We start from the raw sequence: 24,329 nt of genomic DNA on the forward strand, positions 1-24,329 counted from the left end.
CGTTGTGTTCCACAATTTTCTCTAGAGATTTTGTCGCTTGTCTTTCTGTGTAAACTACGCCGACCGGAGCTCCCATAGAGTGGGCTTGAGTCTGGCCCCAGTAGGATTCGGAGTCCCGTATTATCTTTGGCCCTAAATAATTTCAGTCAAATGCAGTCCCTTAGTAACGGTGCCAAAAAGGGCCTAGCTGATGTGGCGAGTTCTCGTACCATATGGGCGTAAGCTCTAGCGCTCCTTGAATGCCGACCCTTACAGGTAGGCCAGCTTCATATCTCGTTGTGCAGCTTAGGATTAATGCTTTAATGATTATCTCTCTAGTGCTTAGGTCAAACATTTTCATTTTCTCAGTAGAATGCTTAGTAGGACAGGTCCGTTCAACATCGACTAACGCAAGGCCATTCCGAGCTACGTTTCCATATGCCTAATGAGACTTATGGCTGCATGATGCTAAGACGGAATTCGAATGTATCAATTAGTTCAGGTGTTTGTATATATTAGATAAGCAAGTTTCTCATTAATATAATAACATACTCTGCTTGACATCGCGTATGTGTGTGTAGTTAGCAGACTATGTATTACTTTGCTATCTATTCTCATTATACGAGTTTACACATCATTGCTAGCCTTGGCAATTCTTTGCTCAGCGGAGTGGTAGATTACTTATAATGTAGAAGTAGATTATATCCGTTGGTCATAGCATAGATGCTCTAATGCGACATAATGAAGGGTTGCAATTGACCACTGTCCTTGTTCATACAAGACTTAGTGTAAGCGAAATGAATAGTGTTTATGTGAAATTTAAATAGCTACTATAAATTTAATGAAATTGCTGGTAGTGGTCACGGATTTCATATGTACAGCTCGAAATATCCCGATATTGAAGTGATTTTTCAAAGCCATTAAAACACTTCTATATGGGAAATACGAGTCTAACTAATTGAGATCTGCCTAAGATGGTATCAGGAGGTAATGAGCGGCGTAATAGTGTCTATCATCTCCCTCGCATCTGGGCCACCTACATGTAGCAGCAGGTTCGTGGAAACGTGGTTTGCTTCAGAATATGACGCAACATATGCACCGCGAAGCGGGTAACATGCTTGTTTAGCCGGTTTGTCCGTCGTAACTAGCTGTTTCTCATTCTATACGAAGCAAAGAAATCCTTATTGACCTTCACGAAGTTTCGTGCTCCGTTCCAAGTTTGGTCCTGAAGGTTTCTGTGGCGATGACATAGGTCTTCGAACAGCCACGGAATCGGATTGCAGACACATGAGGTGATTTCGGGTCATTATATATAGTTCCAGGGCTCTTTTGACAAAGGATGCTTTTGTTCGAGGTTCTCTACCGTAAGACTTTCCCAAGTGTCGCGTATCCCGCAATCGGAGCGGCTTTGCAGCTGGAAAAGCTAGGAGCAAATGTGACAAAGACAAGCGATGAAGCTGTATCATTGCTCATACGGCTAGCACTGCCTTCCTGTCGAACTGAAACTTCTACCTTTCCTGGAGAAGAACAACTGCAGGTAAGAAGACGGGTTAACATAGGCAGGAGACGTCCTGGCAAAATGCAAGATGTCAGTGGCCGCCATCCTGTTTCTTTCACCGTTTTGTTTAGATTCGAGGTCAGTACCAAATTTATGACTGCCATGTAGAACCGGGCTAGATCTTTTTGCTCTTCGAACCTATTGCGTAAAAGATAGATGAAGTTTTTTTTCGATCTCTTATTTGATCAGAGAGGCTCTTCGGTAACACGGAGGGTAAGGGTGGGCATACATTGTTCTTCTGAGCCAGCCTAGACGTACGTGTGAAAGGTAAGGGTTCTTTCACCCCGTCATCGATGGTTATTTTGTTCTCCTGTAGAACTGCAGCAGTAAGGTTGAGCATTTTTATAGCGGCACTCATCGTCGCAGCAAAGAGTCGAGAGCGGCCTTAAAGTCAATGGGCACCGCATATAGCGGATTGCGCAGCCTGGCCAGTATTCCTTTGACGTCGCCCGTCTGCGCTTTGTTCGTAACTCCATTGTCGCTCCGTTAGTAGGACATGTTCGCTTTCTACTTTGTTTTTATTCTCTCAATCACCAGGTCAGATAGCAGTTTATAACAAACGTTTTTTCCGTTATTCCCCGCTATGATGACGATGTGGTTCGGTCGCTCTTTTTTTTCCTAACTAGGTAGCGTCTCTCTACTAGGCTTAAAGTACATCAGTATGTAAACATTAATAAATTGATGCTGTGTCTAGAACCACTGCGCACTAAATTGCAGAACTTATCTGAATCAGCGGCTATGTCATTGCGCAAGCTTCGAAGACCTTCCATTTTTTCTCACTCTGAAGTCCTGCTAAAAGATATTGTGTTGTAGTGAGATCCCATCTTCCCATGCTGTGACAAAAAAAAAGCGCACCGCACTTGGTATCATATCCCTTTATTATTAATATGGGGTCCGAAGAGCTAATCGCGCAAGCCACTTGGCTGCCTTAGTCACTTGTATAGTCGATTATCTGCATTGACCATGGAATGGGTCTTCAGTCATTCGAGATATTGTTGTCTACGATGTATACATTTTTTGGCAAAAAATCGGCAACTATAATTGAACTACGGCCTTTGCTTCCGCTGGGAACGGAAGAGCTGTACTGTAGACCAAATAATTTCAACCAATGTTGCGCATAAGATTTGGCATTCACCAGGTCATATAGGGAGAACTTCGTCAATGGGCTCAAGCAACATGTCTCTAGACATCTGGACGTCGCGGGAAGATTCGGCGTGTGACAGCCCGTGCAGGAGCAGCTTGGATACTGAGGTCTATCTTCATCGGTACTGAGCACGAATGCTTGCACCCTCTGACAGTAAATGATTTTCACTTTGGCACTTTACCCTATCCCTGGTTACGTATATGATAACCTCAACCTTGTGCATGCCTAGAAAAGTCGCCGTCGAGATGGGATTGACTATTCAACAATTGTGCTCCGCGAGCGTGTTGCGAAAAGCCGGCTTGTTCAACTTCAGGTGGTTGAAGCGGGCGTCGAAGTCGCTTGTAATGAGCAGAGGAGAAGCAGAACGAGATGACAGCGCTTCCAGTCCACTTACGAATTTCTTTACCAGTACACACCTTGATTTCGAATCAGCCGGCTGAATAGAAGCTGCTACGAGACTTGATCGCTGATCGCGTAAGGTAACAATATTATAGTAGGCACGACGTCAGGTTCCCTATCTCATGGCTACCGAAACGGAAATAGTTTTACTGAGATGGTCTAGGCCTTCGCTCTTCAGCGCAGGGAAGTGCACAGAGGAAACACGCAGTAAGTTAAAAAAAATAGCAAAAAAAAGGCTAGTTGCGTAGCTTTACATCAGCACAAGAATGTCTACACAGCCCAAAGCTTCGGAGGAGAGGAGCGGCAGCCTTCCTCTGTGTAATTCTTAGCGTCTCCTCGAAGCTCGACTTTGCTATAAGCTGTGTGATCGTCTTGGCGAGCAGCTGCGGTAATTCAGCGTGTCGCGTACGCTAATCATTAACGCTGCCGGAACCTGCGTCATGGAGTCCTCTACCGTTGAAGCAAGTAGAACCCGTTGGTCATAGACCAACTATTCGCCTTGGTGCTGCCTTTCCATCACCGCTTCTTTAATGGTGGCCTCACTTGACGGTGATTCGTGTTTTTGAAGCTGATCCGATTGCCGGAATGTATATTGCTGTAATCTACATGGGGTGGCCACTCGTAGCATGCTATCATATAGCCATATAAAGCCTGAGCGCCAACGAACCCGTGACAAGCCCTGAATTCTAAGCGAGTACAACATATTCTTTTTAACCTTCTAATTAACGCCCATGCTAATTCAGTAGTCTAAAAGTTCTGGTTCGATCTGCTAAAATCTCGTTTTCTAAATTATCTAATATTACTCTGCGCTGCAACACGTATATCAGTTTTTTTTTTTTTTTCTTTACTTTCCACACTAAATTTAGTTCCGAACGACGTAATAGAGAATCCTTGTTTTTTCCGTATTGAGCGCCTGTTGACAGTGCAGAATGAAAGCAATTTTATGTAGAAAGTGACATGTAAATGAATAGACGATGTATTCGTGAAGTGAATTGAATGTAGTGACGAGTTAATGAGGTATTTACTCAACTCCTATACTATAAACCTCAGGAAAGCCTCTTGAGCAAGTTCTACTGTGCCCAGTAAGTATACTGGCAATAGTCGATTTTGATAGTCACCGAATATTTAGGAACATTGTATTCTGCAATGAAATAGCGATAACTATGTGAAACAATGCACGCATTTATAACAATACGATGATTATTGTTACTGTAATGTCTTTAATTGAGTTATGCTACGTGTTTTTTTTTTTTTTATTATTTAGTTACTTACTATGTAAGAACAATAGTTTCATATGTTCTTATTTTTCAATGCTCAGGAAGTCTTGGTCAGTAGCGTGATGCGATTGTGGAAACAGCTGATACTATTTTTGCAGTGCCTCCAAATGCGATCGTTTGTTGACGGGATGGTTTTTGTTAGACAATTTTGCTCGCATGATTTGACGAGAACTGGGCTCTTCAGAAATCAAAGACAGCATCTCTAGGAATCAATCGGTTCAAATTAACTTCCCAATAAAACTTGCAGTAAAGAAGTTGAGCTACAACAGATTCACGGCCTCAGACCGCCTATGGATCAATTATGACTTCGTACCCTGAAAATCCAGCTAATCTGTTTGTAACCATATTTCCATACGCACATTTTCCAGAAAAGTATTTCCTGCAAAAGCAACCGTACGTAAAACAAGATCCACCTTGAACAGTTCTTCGGTTGAATCGTCTCTGATCTGATAAAAAAAATTTATTCAGAATTACCCCCTAAATAAATGATTTTTTTTTGTTCATTATCTTGCATTAGCTGGATTATCACCATAGACGCACACATTGAAAAATGCTTTTCGTGCGAGCAAGTAAAAGTGCTACGAAATCTACTGATGGTACAAAGTTTGAGGTGCTTTTGCCACAGCCGGATATTATTTCGACAACCTATAAAACTCTTCCATCCAAATCGGCGATACCTACAATTTGAACAAGAAGCCAGCTTGGAATTACCAATAGTTTGGAGTGTTAACAACAGGAGTCGTTAGTAATCCTTCTATTTTTGCCAGTTAGCCAAAGACTAGGTTGCTCATTAAACCATTCGTTCAACACAAGCTTTCAAAGCCGTAAAATTAGTCGAGATACATACCTCGATAACACCATGTGTTGTTATTAGTATAATTACAATGCCATGCCAATGCTGTTATGACTGCTGGCCTTCACAATGGCCGAAACGGAAGGCCGAGAACATCGAAAAGAGTCGCGAAAAGTCGTTGTAAATTGTCCGCTTACTACATATAGAACGAAATAATTAGCTGGCTCTAATGAAGAGTGTATAAGTCTTCTAGGCGATCTGTGCTGATCTTTTTCGTACGCAAATCATTCTTGTATATATTAGTTAGCGTTATTCCTTGCGTAGTTCGTATACAGTCTTGTTAAATGTTAATGATATTTTTTTGTGTTTATTGGTGCAGTTGCTTTGGGAACCTATCGAGACGTAATAACGGAAGCTCAAGGTTAAATCAATGTCAAGGCTATTTAAATGAGAGTTCTTCAATAAGAAAGGCTTCGTAGGTCTAGTGGACAATATTTGCTATACCCTATAGTTAAGAATAGTTAAAATTATGTGCAACACTGCGATTCCGACAACGCTGCGGATAACGCTAAATATGGTGCTGACAATAAGTAATGAACGGTCTGTCTGCAAGGTCTGCTTTGAGGGTCAGAGCTTTGTTAAACGTTCCAATTCAATGTTGCCTCTTAGATATTCAGGTGAATTTTCAATATAAATAACAAAAACGTTTATCGTTAAAAACAGATGTATAGTTTTATTGCTCTCTTTGCTACAATGCACATCCAGCCTTAAAAACTATGCATAAACATAGTTGTTTACAGAGATATAGTCACCTCTGTCGCAAATACTGCATACCGGCGTGGTGTAAATGTTTAATAACGTATTAAATATTTCCTTACTAATTGTTTCAGCTAGTATCGAATTCGAAATTAGAAAAACCCTGTTAACGTTGGGTTCTTACAGGAAGTTTGGTCAGATGTGAATTTTGGTAGAAAAACGGATTTGTATGGCTATATAGCATTCAGCGCTAGGCTTCCTTAATTTTTTAACCAAGATTTCGACGTGCACATCTGCAATCCAATATAGAAACGCACTTTTGTTAAAGGTAGAACGAGCTTCTGTATGATAAGCTCGTTCTACTAAGTAAAAGGTTATATTTGTCTAGTAAGGTCACAGTTACTTTACATCTCTAACTGAACTTCTTAAATTATTAATCTTCATCTCTGTGATATGAAACACTATATTGAACAAGAGCCAGTGGGTTCTATGAAGTTCTTTGTGCAGAGCTGAACATCTAGTCCATCATCTGCCAGAAGAGAACCCTTTACTCGTGCGGTTCAAAAGTCAGCTGTGAATTGAACAAAAACAATTGTGATCTGCGCGCAAAACGCAAGTCCGTCAGTGGCTACAGCAGTGGCAAACTAGGAATTGCCTGAATAATGGTCGTCTGTCGAAAAATAAGGGAAAACGGGCGTTTGAGGAACTCGTCAATCAAAAGCATTTATTGGCTGTTGCCTGAAGAAAGAGTTATCGGAGATGCTTCTCGATGGTAATCAAAATGTGGCGCGTTTGAGTGAGTGGCTGTATGCATTCATGTGTATGTGTTTCTATACCGAAACTCTGTAACGGTATCAAGAGATATCAGATCACGGTACCTTGTATCAAGCGATACAAGAAAACGTGCGATGAGGATGTACTGAATAGGGTGTAACTAGGGTTGATTAATAAATTGCAGCGGTGTGTCGCACGGTTACACAGTCCGTGAATCTTTTTTAACTGTTGGACGGTTGAAGTCTCGCCCAACACTCGACTTACGATAACTGTATAGTCAACGTTTTACAAATCAGGCCTTATTTTAAAGTTATTTGTAACTGTCGTTATGAAACGAGGCAACATAAGTGTCTAGCAAGCAGTGTGGATTTGCCTTTCTAAGCCACTAATTCTCGTAATTACCATTCGTTTGCCATCGTTATTTGGTAGTTGTTATCTATACCGTTTCAAGTTGGTCAGACTTTGTCAAAGTGGATGGAGAAGGCTACATGACAGTGCAGCATGTGGTGATAATGTTATGTTAAAAGGAGACAACTATTGAAAGATACTTGATTTCTATGGCTCAAGATTAAACAGTAAACAGAGGAGATAGTGCTTTGATCAATTATCAGCTTAGTTGTATTGTTAAAATGGGTACGCAGTTATTAAATCAATGGGACAAATGAAGTAAAATGCCACTTGAAAGACTTCGGTTGAATCAGAAAAGCTTTGGCTGTAATATATTTGGTTGCGGTTTAGTGGTTTTACAGTACAACTTGAAAATCTTTCTGAGTTGGTTGACAGATGTTGGACTCATGCCAATTCTTTCAGATTGCATAACATTTAATTATAATAGTAACTGCTGATAACTTGAGATAGAATTTAAAAAAATATAGACATTTTTATTTTACATATTTAAATTTTTCAGCAGGAACTTTGTATTACGTTACCATAGCATACCTTTGCGTTCCAGAAGTCCCGTAAAAGACATTCGATTGCCATGCAAATAAGTGCTAGACATACAATACAAGTACAATTAAATACAAGTATAAATAGGTTTAGGTAAAAAATTGAGCTGTGTTCTTAGGTTTACAATTTTAAGTTGAGTTGGTTAAAAGCTACGGAAGCCGGCTGGCTAAGGCGTGATACTGCGTCGGTATTCAAATCAAGCTAATAAAACCACTAGTGTAAATTAGTCGTTTGTGTTATTAAAGATTCAAACGTCTCTTGCTTGCGGAGTCGGAGATTTCGGTATAATAACATAATTTATTCCATGAGTCGGCTTGAATCTCAATATTGTTTTAGCGACTCAAGCGTAGCTATATTAAACATAGCGGTGTGCTAGACAGTGGGACAGTGTTTTAGATAAACGTATGACAAAAAAAAAAGAGTACCAAACATGTCCTAGAAAGTTTATTAGCTATACTTTTTTCTGAAACAGATGGCTATCTCAAATATGGCGGCCTCTTGCTGACTTGGGTAAGCCCTAAGCTGATCGAGCTCTATCCGACCATTTTCTTTATTTATTTTTCATTCTCGTGCCATATAATTCAACCAACCAATAACGGCTATATCCAGAGCGTTGATTAATCCATCATATAATCAGTGCTCGAATTTTTGAAGGTATCGACTTTTGAAGCTAAGATCAGAAGTTTGTAAAAATCATGTACCTAGTGCTAGCGATTAACAACTCATCATCTAAAGCTAAAGATCTTGTTCAAGTTGATTTTATTAATTTATTTAATTAGAACTCAAGGTCCCTTGGGCTCAAAGTTGAGCTGTTAGCGACATGGTACCGTGGTGCATAACCGTATTTTTTATTCTGTGTGCACTCCCGTTGCTATTTTGACGCTAATCGACGCGGTCAAAAAATTAGTAATTCGTATCCCCTAGGCACTCCAATAACGTTCATTTCACGTTCATTCTGAAAATTTGCATCTATGACCACTGGAGATGCAGATTTACTGCGACACTAATATGTTAGATTTATTCATCTAGAAACCGGGTGCGCATGCGACAACATCTGGTTAACAGATACGTTTTTCGGGTAACCACGCATCTGGCACGTTTGACGGTGCGCTGATATTGAAGAGTGTTGCATAACGCGTCAGAGATCCTTGAATTTATTTATGATAGTGTGCCGCATCAGTTATCTTTGAGAGTGGCAGGATGCATCCGTTCTTGGGTTTGGGTTTCTCTAGCGTGAACATGTCCGCAACTGGAAATCGAGCAGCACGAGACTAAGCATTGACAGGACTTCAACACGTCGCTGCGGCATCTGTCTATGTTCGCAGCGCCAGCAGCTTCTTCTGTACAACTTACTATTGTTTCGCTCGTTAATCGCCGTTTTTACCAGAAGCGGGGAGTGAAATCAATATATAACCCAATAAAAAAAAAGCCGTAAAATTTGCCACAAGAAAGACTTTACAGTGGTATTGGAGAGCCATGTCCGATAGCAGATCGATTTTGATCATATGCCCACTAAACCGGCTAACCACCTACAAAAACGCATGTTATCAACTTCCAGTATCCAGTGCTGAGAGTAAAACTCATAACATTCATTTAAGTAGATAGAAGCCAAAACTTGGCAGTTTAAAGTGCTAATTTTATAGCAGTGCCCGAGAAACAACTGGCTTCAAAAAGGAAACGGACATTTTAAATGTAGATATGGTCCAGGCCATACCAACTATCACCTTCGTTACGCTACGTTCGGCTACTCAGTACAATATTATATATATAATATCATGTAGATGCTATTTTTCACTACATCATTTTAGTATTTGTGTAGAGCGTTAGACCAGGTCAGATCGAAAACAGTTCTGCCCCACCTTATCTGAAATGTAGGACAAATCACCATTTAAAGTATTGCAGTATTCATAATTGTAAATTTGTTGTTGAGTCTTCGTGAGGGACAGTTCCAAGTGCGACGACATAAACGCACGGCTCGGCTGATGGAAACAGCCTTCAATAACTAATCTTTATTAGCAGCGAGCACCTGCAAGATTGCGCGATTGATAATTGCATATCTAAGCCTGTGCCTAAATCATATGTTAGGGGTTATTGAACTATCGAACAGTTTCTGAGGTAGACCACCAAAGTACCCACTTGTGAACGAATTTGCGTGTATGTCAAAGTTGTGACGCACAAAATCGTAAAACGTGAATTTCCAATAAACACAACCACCAAATACTAATTCAGGCTCTGATGCGTGAATCTTAAGGTGCAGTATTTGATCAAGTAAAGCCATAATGAGTTTTCTAAGCACTCTGTCAGATCCGCTAATCAAGACCATCTTCCAATCACTAGACCGCTACCCTCATCCACACACGGCAAAAATGTCACGAATGTCGAGTTGAAAAAAACGCGTAGGCTAGTTAGTAAAAACATTTTGATAGAAATCATCTATGGTTAAAGTGAATCTGTATTAAGTCAGGCCTACGTACGTAAGCTGTCTTAAATAATCTCTAAGAGGCCGCTGAAGGGTTACCTAATGCCTTCTTTAAAATGACACAGCAAGTTTTTGGTCCTGATATCAAACCGAATTCATTTATTACAATGCTTTTGGTTTAGCTGACGTGAATACAAAAATAAAAGTAATGTAGTACATGCGTTTATCCACTTTTTTCAAACGTTTCCGCCGTAAGATCCCTAGGGAGCATCCGCTCCGTCAACCATCATTGTTACTAGCCTGGTTAACCGATTACGCAGTTCTGGCAAAAATAGTATGAAAGACGGAAATTGATTTGAGAGATACTCTAAGTGACGTTTTGTTTACGTGAAGAAAATCTGTCAGGTCTTTAATAAGTGTACTTTTAACATGTATATTTAACATTTTGATTCATCAAAGACATCGGCCGAGTGACTTCGAAGTGTTCCACGTAATCCCTCTGTATAAGAGAAGAATGATCGATCCAATCCAAATAAGTACTGATTCGCAATTTTTACAAACATTATGGCGCAATAGTTTTGGATTACGTGTCAATCAACAAGCTTCATTGTACGAGATTCTTGCGTACAGCCTGCAAGAACTCCGTCAATTTCAGCTGAATACACTAACTCTCAACGATATAACTGGGTTACGTCGTCATTTAGCAGTCGGTGGTGACACTGTCGCTGTTGACTGCCTCGACGCTTAGACTATACTTGATTTTTTACGCTTTAGCTGATTAATACTCACTTATCTGAAACTTAACTCGTTGTCTTCTAGTTAGCTTCATATCGGTGAGGGTAAAATTATTGTGGTCAACTCAGTCCTAGATTTTACCTCCTCGGCATTTGCGGAGTCTTTTACTTCGAAAAGGTACAAAATGATAAAAAAATAAGTACTAAAATTTTAGTTTACGCAAAAGCGGCAGTTAGACTTCTCTCATTATCGCAGTGTCCCTTTACCCTATGTCACTACGTATGATTATTTAATGGGCCGCGTTGTAATAGCATTGCAACACTTCTGACAAAATCACCTAAAATAATCAATACAAAATTATTGAATTCGAGCTGTATTTGGCCTTCGAAGATCAGTCCTGAAGGCTCATTCTCAACAAATTTGCCGGTGTTTACAGCCTATACAACCCTATACAATCTATTGGAAGATCGAACAGTTATCAACGCCTTCAGATGGTCGTCTGAGGATCCATCTGTTCGTGTTACGATTGACTGGAGTTTCAAACTGTGGTTTTAACTTGTACACTAAACATTTTTAAATAGAAAATATATGCCTGAAGGTGAAGTTCTTTTCTTGTGCTCCTAATCTTTTAAAAGAAAAGAAAAGATAAAGCACATGTGTAAAAAACACGAGTTTTGTGTGAAATCTGTAAGGCAACATACCATCATAACTCTGAGTAGCACTTGAAAGAAGGCAATTAATTTGAATTTTTTCTTTAATATACTGATGGTATAAACACAAAATATCAATTTAATTGTACTAAGTAACTTAAGAGCAACCGAGTTCCGAAAGTAACTTAAGAGCAACTGCTGGACTGCACCTTCTAACGCAGCAACAATTTATATGTAGTACGTATGTATAAACGAGAAATTAAATTTCTTTATATTAGTAAGATTACAGCACCCGAAAAGTGCAGTCTCGTAATGCTACACTGCTGAACCTCGTTTATCAGCTAAATATACCAATAACCCATAAAAATAAACAAGGGCCGAAATTAAAATATTGCATAACCCAGCTTTCTGTAAATGAAAACTTGATTACCTGCGAAGGCAAGAGCACACACGCTAGCGATACGCACGCATGCCTGCACATTTTACTTTCATATTATACGTTACAACGTAGTTTTCAAAAATAGATTGCCATAATTTTTTGACCCGAAATGCTCGCTATTGTCTGCGCTGCAAAGAGGCTTCGATCATACGATCAACCCAATAGCGCGAATACCTTGAGCCTTGTAATGCTGCGGAAAGTAATCTTCTCGTGCTCAACTCACGGTGCCCATCCAACAGCGAAGTTGTCATTGCAATAAGCATGATGGAAACGTAGGCACGCAATAAAGTTGTTACGTATTTATCGTACAATTATATATTATGATTACATAAGTGGTTGTTTATCTAGACGCCTTTGTGATCTGACTATTGTCACCATTGAAACTGCTGTTATTTATGCTGCAGCAGTTGCTAGTGACGTCCACTAATCGCTGCCAGTCGCCATATTATCCCCACGCAGCGAACATCCCTACCTCAGAACATCAGCGGCCACATATAACAGCAGCAAACAACGTCATTTTTTATCCTCACGGAAGAGTGATTGCGTTTCTGTGTTTGTCCTCTCCTGTGACGTCATGGAAAAGCCCTTTTCAACACGGACGCAAACAAGCTGAAGTGGTTCGACTTACTCTTGCTTCTTAGGGTAAGCGGCCTCGTTTGTCAATGCAGCTACAGAAGGAACATCAAAGCTTGTATAGTGCGTCACAGCGTTGTACAGAGCAAGACAGCGAAGGCAAGGACAAACGACAACCACTAAGCTAAAGATGTATAAAGGGCGCAAAATAGAAGGCGGAAATATCTCGTGACGTGTAAAAGCAACAATTAAATGACAGTCGGAATGAAATACTTTGATACTAATCAGGCAGGTATCTGATTACCAGGTGGAGTTCACGCAAACATCGTGTCGTCGTCGACGCAAAGAAAAAACACGCAGTGCCAAGAACACTACCAAGACGTGATCAGTTTATAAATTCAGCAATTATAAAAGCATTTGAGAACTCTAGCAAAGCCTATTATTGGGTGCATCTATGCCTCTATTGAGAGGCTTGGATGCACGCAATAAATTGGTTGCATCAGCTTAAAGAACAGCTAGGTTTTACCGCGAGAAGGTTTACGGTACGTACAAGTCTACAATTGAGAAAAAGAGAAAAACAAACAATAATGCAGATCCTAAAGACTGTTTTTTCCAAACACAAAATAACATTAGGCGTTATTGTGAGTTAGAATATCGTACATGCCATACCCCGTATTATTACATATGGGACTACGATGTTTATTCGTACATATGTAAGATGAGTAGACATACTGCTCGTATTTCTGTACATTTCTTTTTTACGAGGCACAATGGGCTAACAAGTGTTTGACGTATTCCTAACTTTCTAATAATAATTCTTTTGGAAGCTTTAAAGAAAAAACGACAATAAATTGACCCAAGGAAAACTCATCGAGTTTCCTTGACGTTTGTCCGAAGTGGCCTGTTCCAACTTATTGGTTACTGACAATTCTCTCTTTGTTACGCAGATATGAAAACTGATATTCACAGAGAGAGTACCAGCAATGTTGGTGTATCAGTTCCGAAAATATATGAGTTGCAATAAAGGATTCTGGTCGCTTCTGCTTCGCCGATAGTGGTGATATTGCGTTTATTTTTTTTCTGTGACATGTACGCCTGTGGGTACGTGCTTCTAGTGCAGCGATTGGTCAGCAGCTGAGAAGTCAATGATCTGGTCTTTTATAGCAAGTGCCACCGTATGTGATACTATGTATCAAGTTTAAGCATAAATTAGTACTAGTATACGCTTCAAGTGGACATTTTGATGTCAATATGATGCAAGTAAATGGCTGTCTATTTAATAAGTTGTGCTTACATGCAAACAACTTTGCACATCTAGTCGTGGTCACGCCAAGTTATACCAATCACCCTTATTATTTAAATTCCTTTAAAAAAATTGTCATAAGAGACTTTTGCTTTCTTACAGAAATTCCACCCCATCACTTATCTTAGGCTAAAATTTAACTTGCATACTGTCGAATAAGTCTCATAAGTTTCTCATAATTTCCTTCAACATTTATACTACATAATCGCATTCACTCGATGTACGGACTGAAAAGTACTTTCAGAACTCCTAAACGAGAACAATACTAATCATGCTGTAATTCATTTCCAGAGACCTCTAGTTTTTTGAACGCTTCTAATTTTCATCCTTTTTAGCTAAAAAGATAAGTGGACATCATGCAAAAGTAAGGTCCCTAAAGGTGTGATGAATAAAAGCATGTTTTCTTTAATTATCTAAGCATAGATGATGCCTCATTAACGCAGGAAACTTGGGATTAAGAGAACTTAAATGCACTTCTACTGCCCCATCCGAATGTTTATTTTGCACTCAGCAGTATACTCATTAGGCTCACTGCATTTGAATACACAGAAACGTCTAACGATTTTAGGATAATGTCGACGAAACACAAGAATAAAATTTAGTGCATTAATAACCTGTAATTTTGCCATGTGCATTTACTACAGATTAGTTGTTTTATTAGTTTAAATCTAGTAAATGCCTATCTAGAATGCATACAAATATGTTTACAAGGTCCTTACAGCTCGGTTTCTAAAAATCTGTGGTTGAAGATGAAGACTTTCTTTACAACACAAAACTACGGGCTAACTTTTATGTAAACTTAAGAGACTATATAAAAAAAATTCCATATGAACTTGGGAGAGTACATAAACATAAAAACTTGCGACAGCAGCCACGTTTACTTTTGTACGTTTTATTTATATTTATTTTAGTTTAAAATTTATTTTAGGAGGGCGTTCTTTTGGCGGAGACCAACAGAATAATTCCCTGAAGCAAGATAAAATCTGTGTTATAGCTTAGATATGTTGTAGCATGGCGATTTCTGTTTAGCTGTTGACTGAGAAGTATACATAGAAAACAATACGCTAAACCACACTATTATGGGGATTTCGCCGCGTAAATCTAAACAACATGAAAGGAAGTATGGAAACAAAAAAGGAACTCAAGTTCACGAATTTCGGTTGTACTTCTGTATGTTTTTTATACATAATGTAATGATATGGCCTTCACTGATGACCTATGCATGGATGCCTTTCTATTATCCATTTTTGTATTATCCATCCAAATATATTGCGGACTTAGCTTTCATCCTTTAACTCGTTGGTTCAGTTAAATATTTAATCGTCGTGTTGGTCCTAGTTGGCTCTGTCTGGTGATTTTGTAAGAGACAACAAAAAAGTAAAACCTATATTCGCAGACGTTTCTTGAATACATATTACCAGTTAATATTGCCCATAAAGATTTGATATATTTTCTGTAACCTGAGAATGTTGGTACAATGGATTTACGAGCATTCACAGCTTTCACTTAAGCCCTTAAAGCTTAAATGAATACTTCGCATATAGAAGCCCGCGAGTTTCGAAATTTCCAGACCATCCTGAATACTATATTTTTATGCGAGCGATTCTGTTGTGCCTGTACTCAATGAAATTGTAATATTGGACTATGAACTGGACGTTCCATGTATAATAGAAGCCCTTATTTATATTTCATTTACCTACAACGTTTATGTACAGTCGTAGTTCATCAAACAGCAACAACAACCACAACAACAAAGATTTACGCATAATTGATAAGGATTACCTTAAGATGGCTGTGATGTAACGTGAACTATAATACACATTGGTATTTATCTACTTGACCAAATCGAAACCCTTTTGTTATAAAGGAAAGCTAAGTCAATGAACCTGGAGCTTTAGATTGGTTATTCGCAGTCGTACAGTTGTTGCTGGCAGCAACACATTAGACTTTTTAGCATTTTTTGCCCTATCAGAGTTGGCTAGGGCTCATGGCTATATATATATATATATATATATATATATATATATATATATATAGAGGGAGAGAGAGAAAAACCTATAGGAATAAAACAAGATTTCTATTGTAGGATACTTATGCTTTTTCTAATTTTTTTTTTTGACAAATTACGATGAACATAATTGATCGTCTTGCAGCTTAACAATCGCTATCGCAACTACTCCAACTTAATTTCATACCTTATCTAATATATTAGCTAGGTATATTTAGAATACCTATGAAGAATAAACACACCATTGGAGATGTTCAGCTTTGGGTTTGACACCGCTTCTGTCATATTATTAACGCCTCGTCATATTTTATCCGATTCACCTACATTTATCCCAGCCCTGTTCCCCCCTCGTAAAATCTGTTTATACTTCTTATATATCTGCACTTCTGATAGTGCTTAAACACGTTCAGCTGTTTTCTGCCTGTTTTATTCTCTTTAGCAAAAGTGTCCCTCGCACCGTCTCGGGACCCTAGTGTTTCTTCGTTTCCACGATGCGAGCACAATATGCGCAGATGGCGATCTCAGAAGGGCGCATCATTTCAGACTGATAATCCAATATTGAATTGGCTAAAAGCGACCCACTGCACTTGTACCGACGAACGATGACGCATCGTAACTTCAACTACGAAAATTAACATCGATTTTCTATGTGCGAACCTGATTCGTGTCGAACAGAAAACCAAATACCTTGTCTTCACTCATTGTTCTAAGAAGTTTTCAGAAGAAACGTAGTATTTGTTCGCAGGACGTCATCATAGTAGGATTGAACATATAAAAAAGCACAGATTCACATACGCATACATATGTATTCACGCAGAATGCCTCTATGCGTTAATACTAATAATCTACGGGCTTAATCTCCGTACACTGCTAATCTTCAAACAAAACCAACCCTATACGATGTTTCTAACGTAACAATGCTATGCTGTTGTTTCTCTTGAGGGGTAGATCGACACGACGTCGTACGAAATCGGAATCAAGCTCAGCTTGGATTACGGCAACTGACACGTGACAACAATGCACACAAGCTACCGGCCACAAGAGCGAAGAATCAATAGCTAATCTAAAACCTGTGTGATTTTTCAACAGAAGAATAGCTGTATAGATTCACGTCCTGACAAGTATGCTCTATCTTTCTACTAATGTGTTTTTATTTTCGTTTGTCTGTTTCTCTTTACCTCTCTCCCTTTCTCTCTCGCCTTCTCTTTTGAGCCTATGTACGTTTTTGAAATAAATTTTCATAATACAGTCAAAGTGACCCATTCACCATTGCCGTCGTCATTATTATTAATATTATTCATCGTTTCCATGTTCATTGTTCTGCTGCGTGTGACATACGACTGACTTCTCTGCCCAAAAGATGACCACTAGCTACATACGCGTTCACACACATATTATAGCACAGCAGCACTGAATGCAGCGATAACAGCCGCATTCATTAGCCACGTAAAATTACAAACAGTTGTTCACTTTTACAGATACATAGATATATATTTAGTGTCCCTGTATGACTAGGCCAAGGCACATGTTCCGGGAACCTTGATCGGGGGGATGTCGTAGTTCTCCTGGTCGTCATAAACAACCGACGCAACTGCGTCTTCGGGCGGACATCAAGCAAGGTGCATAATGGCTCCTTCATGATGGTTTTGAGAGCCCATCACACTCTGTATTTCCAAGGGCTCAACAGCATCCTCTGGTGACAACACCATTAACTGCTTCTTCAGATAGCGTTTCATTGTATCCATCAATACCTGTAAATAAAGAAAGACACCAAATATTGATTCTGTTATATTTACGCAGGAAGAGATAGACAGAATTTCGGCAAACGAAAAAGTGGATTTTTTGTCGGTTACAGTTCACTACTATCTGTCCAAGCTAGCTCTATTAGTAGCTTAAACCACAACCGCAAGGCAATGTTCAAGACAAAAAGGTCATTGTCCGTAAATAAAAAAAACTGCTTCGTAACGTATTTGCCGTTTTACAAAAAAAGCTTCTAGCATAACATTCTTCTGTGCATAGTCATTTGTCGTAAGTACCTGCTTCAAGTTTTCACATTATCCGGAGACAGAATCTTTGTAACTCACCTGATCAACCATGCTCCAGTCTTCCTTGTTAATGAAGCCAAGCTGAACTAGGTCTTGCGTAAGGGTTTGCACCTCATCGGGCGTTGTCAGATTTGTCGAGAGTTGTCGATTCATTTTGTCATCGAAACGAAGCAAAAGTGTCAGCACCTGTTGAATTTCGATAACAAAGTATTAACTTCATTGTAAAATGTCTCCTTAATTGAAGATACCAAAGTAGCTAATATTTATGTCAATGCCCTCTGAGAAGCTCTTCCTATATGGTAGGCGAATTGAAAACCTAATTTACACTAGCGTTTCTTAAATCCTGAAGACAGTAGTGTGAACAAACGTTTACTTTAATTAGATACTTTGAGAATTATTTCACTATTCCCTTTTTTTTGGATTGAGCCAGGGGTTTTGCAAACGAGTTCTTTATTAACGCTACCATGGAATGCGAAGGCTGAGCTGTCGGCACTGGCACAGCGCCTGCTGCGCTGGGCGTTGGTATAACTTCCTCCTCCTGTGATTGATAGAAACAAGTCGCAAACACAAATCGTGAATCTAGTACTTATTCTGTGATCATTGACCTAGTTACACGCGCATAGAAGCATACAGACACACACATACGAGTGCGAGTTACCTAAGCAAAACGGAGGTTTTTACGGTCCACTTCATTTCAAACGGTGACTGATTTAAACGATGAAATCTTTTGACAAATAGGTGATGACTTACTGGGAGGCGATATAATTTGTTTCTCCAGTCCACCAGATGCGAGCACATTATACAACAAATGGATACCACGATAGTGATGCACGGTGGGCAATTTAATAAAAAAAAAAATAAACGGCACAGAAATGCTGTGTCAGTACGTGTTTACATCTGCATATGTGTAAATGCAGTAAAGATGAATAGCTACGACTTTCAACTTGATAACAGACATTGCAAGCTATAATCATTATTATGTTATCGTACCTGTTTAATTGTACACATGATGTTTACGATGTGCCGCGTTTCCGGGTCGTATCCTGCGGGACTGGGGCTAGTTTTACTCTCGAGAACCTCAGGAGTGCGGGGCCGAACTCCAAAGCCACGTGATACAGGATTTGGTCCCCGGCCAAATGCTGTGCGATGTAAAAAGCAATATAAAGCATTACATGCACATGTAAACTGCGGTGAAATGCAAAACCGTATTGTAAGCATATCTAATTATGGATTAGTTAAATACGCTGTTAACTATAGAATTTAACGGATATACAGCGGTAGTTAATTCTAAACTACCGCTGTATATCTTTCAAGAGCTATGTCAAGAGAACAAAAGTCTTATATTATCTACCTGTTAAAGGGTAGATGCCATTTCGAACATCCTCTAGCAGCTTTTCCAGCTCAAGAGCGGGTACTTGTTTCTTCTTGATTGCCACACCTTCTCGGCCGTCTTCGTGGGTAATCTCAGCGACAACATCGACTTGCGAGCACCTCAGATGCATCGCTTTATCCGTAAGTTGATCGGGCTGATACCATGAACTTTGCACAATTGCATGGGCCGAAAGCACTAAGGCATTACACATATATACGCAGGTGTATGTTAATCAATGGCAATAGAATGCGAGGGTCTAAGCTCAACCAGCGTGAAAGATAATTAGAAGTTCTCACTTTTGATTTCATTCATAAGATGGTAACATATGTACATTTTTTACAAAAAGCACTGTTATTGGAACTACTTCCTATTTATTCAACATGGTTCGCTCCACAGCACTCATTTCAAAATAAACACTGTGTGCATTCAAAAAAATCATAAAAACTTTAGTTAAACCAACTACAAAGATGTTTTGCCGCAATCGATGACTTCCAAGCAGACAGTATATGTCATATATAACGTATTTAAGATCAAGGTAAAGAATGATAAGGGTAACACACACCTTGCAACGAATAGATCTCAAAGAGAACGGGATGAAACAGAAGTTCTCTGGTCGTCGGTCTTAGTCGAGGCAATTTGTTTAAACATCTGTAATCAAATCGTTATACTTCTAATGTCGCACGCGGGTAGAGTAAGTGTATTTGACGATCTCGTTCATTAAGGGTTACGGACCGTGACATCTTAATAATTAGTGTCAATTCATTACTTATTATACCTAAAATATCGGTCTACATAGCCTATAATATTATATTCCTTTTTCGCATTTCTTGAAGACTGAAATCTAGGAAATGTATTACAATTAAAAAAGTAGTTTGATGTATGAACTAAAACTGGCCCGCTTCAGTCCTTTATGCCTGACGCCAGTACGTCCGGTATCGCCATCAGGCGTTCCATCAGACAGCTGGCTCTGAGCACGAAACGAAGCCTGTCGATGCCCGGGTTTAACACAGACCATAACGTATCCCTAAGATTAGCATGCAGATACATTATCCACTGAGCCATCGTGGGGACGGCCCACTTCTATCGAGGTGGAATCAAGCCCATATTAGTACCTTTTAATGAGGTCCCTCTGCTGATCATTTTCAAGTTGTTCAATGGTCTTTTGAATAGCCTCGTCCGTAATAATTTCTGAAGTACCATTGTTCTGAATTTCCAGAGCCGCCATTTCAAGAGCGCACATTCCAAATGAGTAGACGTCGGCTGCAGGCGTTATTAATGAGAATACCGTTTTGGCTGCATACTCGGGTGCGACAAAATGTACATTATCAAGATGCTGCGTCGTACGAACCTGTCAAAACAGACAACGGATGAAGCACAACAGGAAGTTAATATTTGTCTGAAACATATTAAGCTGTATAGACTTAATATCTCCATGATCATTTAGTGCTTGTGAGGGCTTGTCGATGAGCAATGTGCCTTACAATAAATATATAAACTGTAATAATTAACAATAAACAAATAAAACCGTATAGTGGTTACCGTTTTCACATGCATATTGATGGCATCGGGTGCGACGGACCCTATTTTAATAAGGCCGTTATGTTGGATGAAGATCGTATCACAGGTCAGGTTGCCGTGCAAGATTGGGGGATGACACGAATGCAGATAGTAGAGCGCCGACAGAATTTGGCGACACCAGCGTTTCCATGAATTCAGTGTTACCTGGTAACCCTGTTAAAAGTTGTCAAAGGGCCCTATTAAAGGTCATGGCCTATTTCTGACTTACCTAAAAACAAATCAGTGTAACACCCTTTTTGATGCACTGATTTTCTCTTGAATATGAGGAATCGAAACCTCACGTCACTCATAATCTAATCTTGTTATTGCTAAAGCTGTCAAAAAATACGTATATCAGACGACAAGAACTATGCCAATTGCACTATACGAATGAGCATAGTTCCTGCAGTCCTATCGATTTGCTTCACTATTGTATGCCGAGTGACCAGCTTATTGGGGTAAGGTAGATAGATTCTCTTTCTCGTTCAATGGAAAATCTATGCAGCACTGTAATGTACCACGTTCTTACGTATATTGCCGTTAAATTTTACCTTTATTGCGTTTCGTTTCGTTCGTTTAAGAAATTGCTTCACAGAGCCCGAGCTCATATATTCCGTAATGAAAATGACCCGAGGTGGCCCCTCTTTATGATCATCGATCCAATAATTGTGAATCTGTAAAACATAGAAATTCGTTTAACCAGTTGTTGATGCAGTCCTGTAACTCATTCACACAAAAGCATACACCTGAGAATTACTACTGATAACACTTCAATTATAGCAGCGCAGGTCAGCCCCATGAACATTTCTAATGAGTTTATGATAACTGAGATATGCAATTAACATTGACATTAGTTTAATACAAATAACGGATTAATGTTATGAAGAGAAAAAATGCCCGCTGCTACCTTGACGATATTAGGATGTGATAGTTGTGCCAGGGAATCAAATGTTAATTTAATTTTCTCCTCCATCGCCTTAAAGTTCTTCCGTTCGCTGAAGTTGACTTCGTTCCATACGACCTGCAATTAAATAACATTTTAGTCATCCTTATGAGGATTCGCTACACTGTTCGTCTAACTACTCGCAGAATTCAAACGTTTTTGTTTTGCTTCTTCAGCGCCTTCGACGGCTCATGTTATATGAATAAGTCTTCGAAATATAGCGTTCAGAACCTGTTTTCACTAGAAAGCCTAGCCGCGGTGGGTCTTGCTGGACAATTTGTTTGACCAATCTTCGAAATGGCATGGTAACCATATGTGACGGTAACTTTTTTCTAACGCTGAAATTTTAACCGAAAATCTCTGCACACTAATAACTACCCTAGCAACGGACATAAAACGATACGCATTAGGCACCCAGACCACGGCATTGAAAATACATGGAAATATATGTATCGAGAAAATATTACTCATGTTGTGGGTTGCACTATGAACAAGATCACTTTAATAACATCACGTTACAACACTGCTGTGTACAGTGTTGTTTCGGGCAGTTTCAGCCCTTATCGACACGCCTGCGTTCCTCACTCTTAACTTTGTTCTTCTTTTAGCACTGTGTTAAAAGGTTGCCATTTGACTCAATTGAGGAAGCGCTACGTAGCCCGTTACACCTTGAAAATTTACCGCTTCACGTATGTATCCACAACAGATTCACCTGCTTTCACAGTATATCTTATCCTATTGATGTTGTTGGAAGAAGCTTTGTTCTATTTTTTCAACACTTATTAGGTCATTTTTTAAATATAATACCGGCTTATAGTCTTTACATGAAAAATACCCTGCTACGCTTAATCCGGTTAGCTTTTTAACAGGAAGTAGTTCAGAAACCCATACCTCGACACCTTCCTCAGTGTCCATTGCAAGGTAGGCGGCATCGATGCCTGGAATGTCTCGCTGCTGAACCTCTTCGCGCCGTTTATGCCACCGCCCACATGGAGACTCCTCTAAAACCTGCAGAAATTATTATTATGATTGACAGTGTTTGCTTGCTACAGAGTTGAATCGAAATAATAGCTTTTGAGTTCAATACAAGTACGCATTGGAACAACACACATTTTTTACAAAAATTACATACTAGCTTGAATCGTAAAAATATGATTTTAGTGATGTGGTACTGATATATGACTTCCTGTAAATCCGATTATAGAATCGATAAAAACCAGAATGAAATTTATGAATTTGTGAAAATAAATGGGTTTATGCTTCAGGATAAAAAAATGCATAGCTACATTATATTTGTTTATTCTCGCTCACTGTCTGTTAAGAGCGAGCGGCACCAACATGTGCACTTCTTGCTCCTAAAATCTTAATGTTGGCACTGATAGCTCTACAAAGCTAAAATTGTCAACTTTGTACAATTATATCTAGATCCCGCCGTAAAAAAATATTTTACGCTTTACGCGGTGTCATAGTGAACGTTGAAGTTTCAACTCTCATGACTCTTTGACGGACTAACTGTTTGTTAATCATTTCAATAAGTATAGATTGTGGATTGCACATTTTTTCAATTCAACTTAATGTATGTGTAAGAGATTTGCAATATAAATACAAATACGGTCCAAGGCTGTGAGCGTAGCAAATAAAATTATACTATGCGATGTTTTACCAGGAGCCCAAGCAAATTTGTAAGCATTAAGAAGTACTCTGACGGTCGTCCTTCAGTAGACACTGTTATCCGATCAGCATTTGCGCTATCTGCAAACTCAGTCTTAGCAAAAAGTGACTAACCATTTCAATCAAATTATGTTAGAGCTCTTGACTTGGGTAACTTCGAAATGTTAACATTATAATAGGATTTTCGGACCTGTATTCTCATGCAGATTTTTCATGTAACTCCAATGACTTTCAGATTCAGTGTTGTCATTTAAGGGGCACAAAGGCCTTGTTCATTCAAAGCAGGACTACAAGTGCTTCGACTGAGTTAAAAACTAATTCAAATCGTTTTCTTAATGCCTTCTTGCCTTTCTTGTGAGCTCTGCACAAGAGCTCAAATTCACTGACTGTTAACTGAGGATGATGTATTGATAACACTTAGCATAAAAAATAAAATTATCGATAATTTGCTGCGTCTAAGCAACTTCGAATTGGCGACCCCTCATGAAATAAAAATTTTACTTAAGTATAAGTCGTCGTAACGCATAAATCTTGTCTAATTTACTATTTGATATGGTAACACCGATATCTGATCATTTCACATGTTCCTTATAGTTACTTACTACAATAGCGATTTCGAAAAGCGCACTTTCTCAGTCATAATAACTTGTTATAGATTAAGCATACTCATTGGCTCACTATAGCAAAAATCTAGTAATTTTGGTTTTTCCCAAACAAATAATTTTCAGGCCATTGTTCCTAGTTGCAGAGCACAGTGACGGTTCATACGAGCAGGTTTCCGGTACAATTAGACTACTAACGTAGGTAAGACCAAAATAGAGAGGATCAAAACGCGTACGCACCTCGCTTTCATCCTCTGAATCGTCGCCCGAGACACGTCGCTCCTCGGCGTCTTTTTTCTCTTCGGTAGCCATCGCAATAAGTAACACTCAGCACAGTTTGTTCCGTATAACTACACACCATACAATGACGGCACTTAGAACACA

General features: G+C 39.2%; 1 protein-coding gene and 1 long non-coding RNA gene across 2 annotated transcripts; one reads left to right on the top strand and one right to left on the bottom strand.

Annotated features, from left to right (window-relative positions):
• The first annotated feature begins 1,111 nt into the window (after positions 1-1,111).
• On the top strand, positions 1,112-20,477 carry LOC111264214 (uncharacterized). The gene is made up of 2 exons (XR_015312611.1): positions 1,112-1,516; positions 20,389-20,477. It is a non-coding gene; the product is annotated as an uncharacterized LOC111264214 (long non-coding RNA).
• Madm (MLF1-adaptor molecule) lies at positions 16,009-24,319 on the bottom strand. The gene is made up of 12 exons (XM_022839897.2): positions 24,186-24,319; positions 22,564-22,680; positions 21,637-21,750; positions 21,281-21,403; positions 20,712-20,903; positions 20,285-20,520; positions 19,735-19,820; positions 19,152-19,367; positions 18,791-18,939; positions 18,264-18,338; positions 17,840-17,986; positions 16,009-17,506 (listed from the first exon to the last, which is right to left on the bottom strand). The coding sequence occupies exons 1-12, from the start codon at positions 24,255-24,257 to the stop codon at positions 17,366-17,368; spliced, it is 1,668 nt and encodes a 555-aa protein (XP_022695632.1). The 5' UTR covers positions 24,258-24,319; the 3' UTR covers positions 16,009-17,365.
• Between the last annotated feature and the right edge of the window lie 10 nt (positions 24,320-24,329).

This window comes from Varroa jacobsoni, unplaced genomic scaffold, assembly GCF_002532875.2.
Source record: "Varroa jacobsoni isolate VJ856 unplaced genomic scaffold, vjacob_1.0 scaffold_832, whole genome shotgun sequence".
NCBI classification, from domain to species: Eukaryota; Metazoa; Arthropoda; class Arachnida; order Mesostigmata; family Varroidae; genus Varroa; species Varroa jacobsoni.

Coding starts and splice junctions, on each gene's coding strand:
- Madm (XM_022839897.2), bottom strand. CDS start 24,257: ATGGCTACCGAAGAGAAAAAAGACGCCGAGGAGCGACGTGTCTCGGGC. Junction 21,404..21,636: donor CACATCCTAATATCGTCAAG/GTAGCAGCGGGC, acceptor TATGTTTTACAG/ATTCACAATTATTGGATCGA. Junction 17,507..17,839: donor ACTGGAGCATGGTTGATCAG/GTGAGTTACAAA, acceptor CTTTATTTACAG/GTATTGATGGATACAATGAA.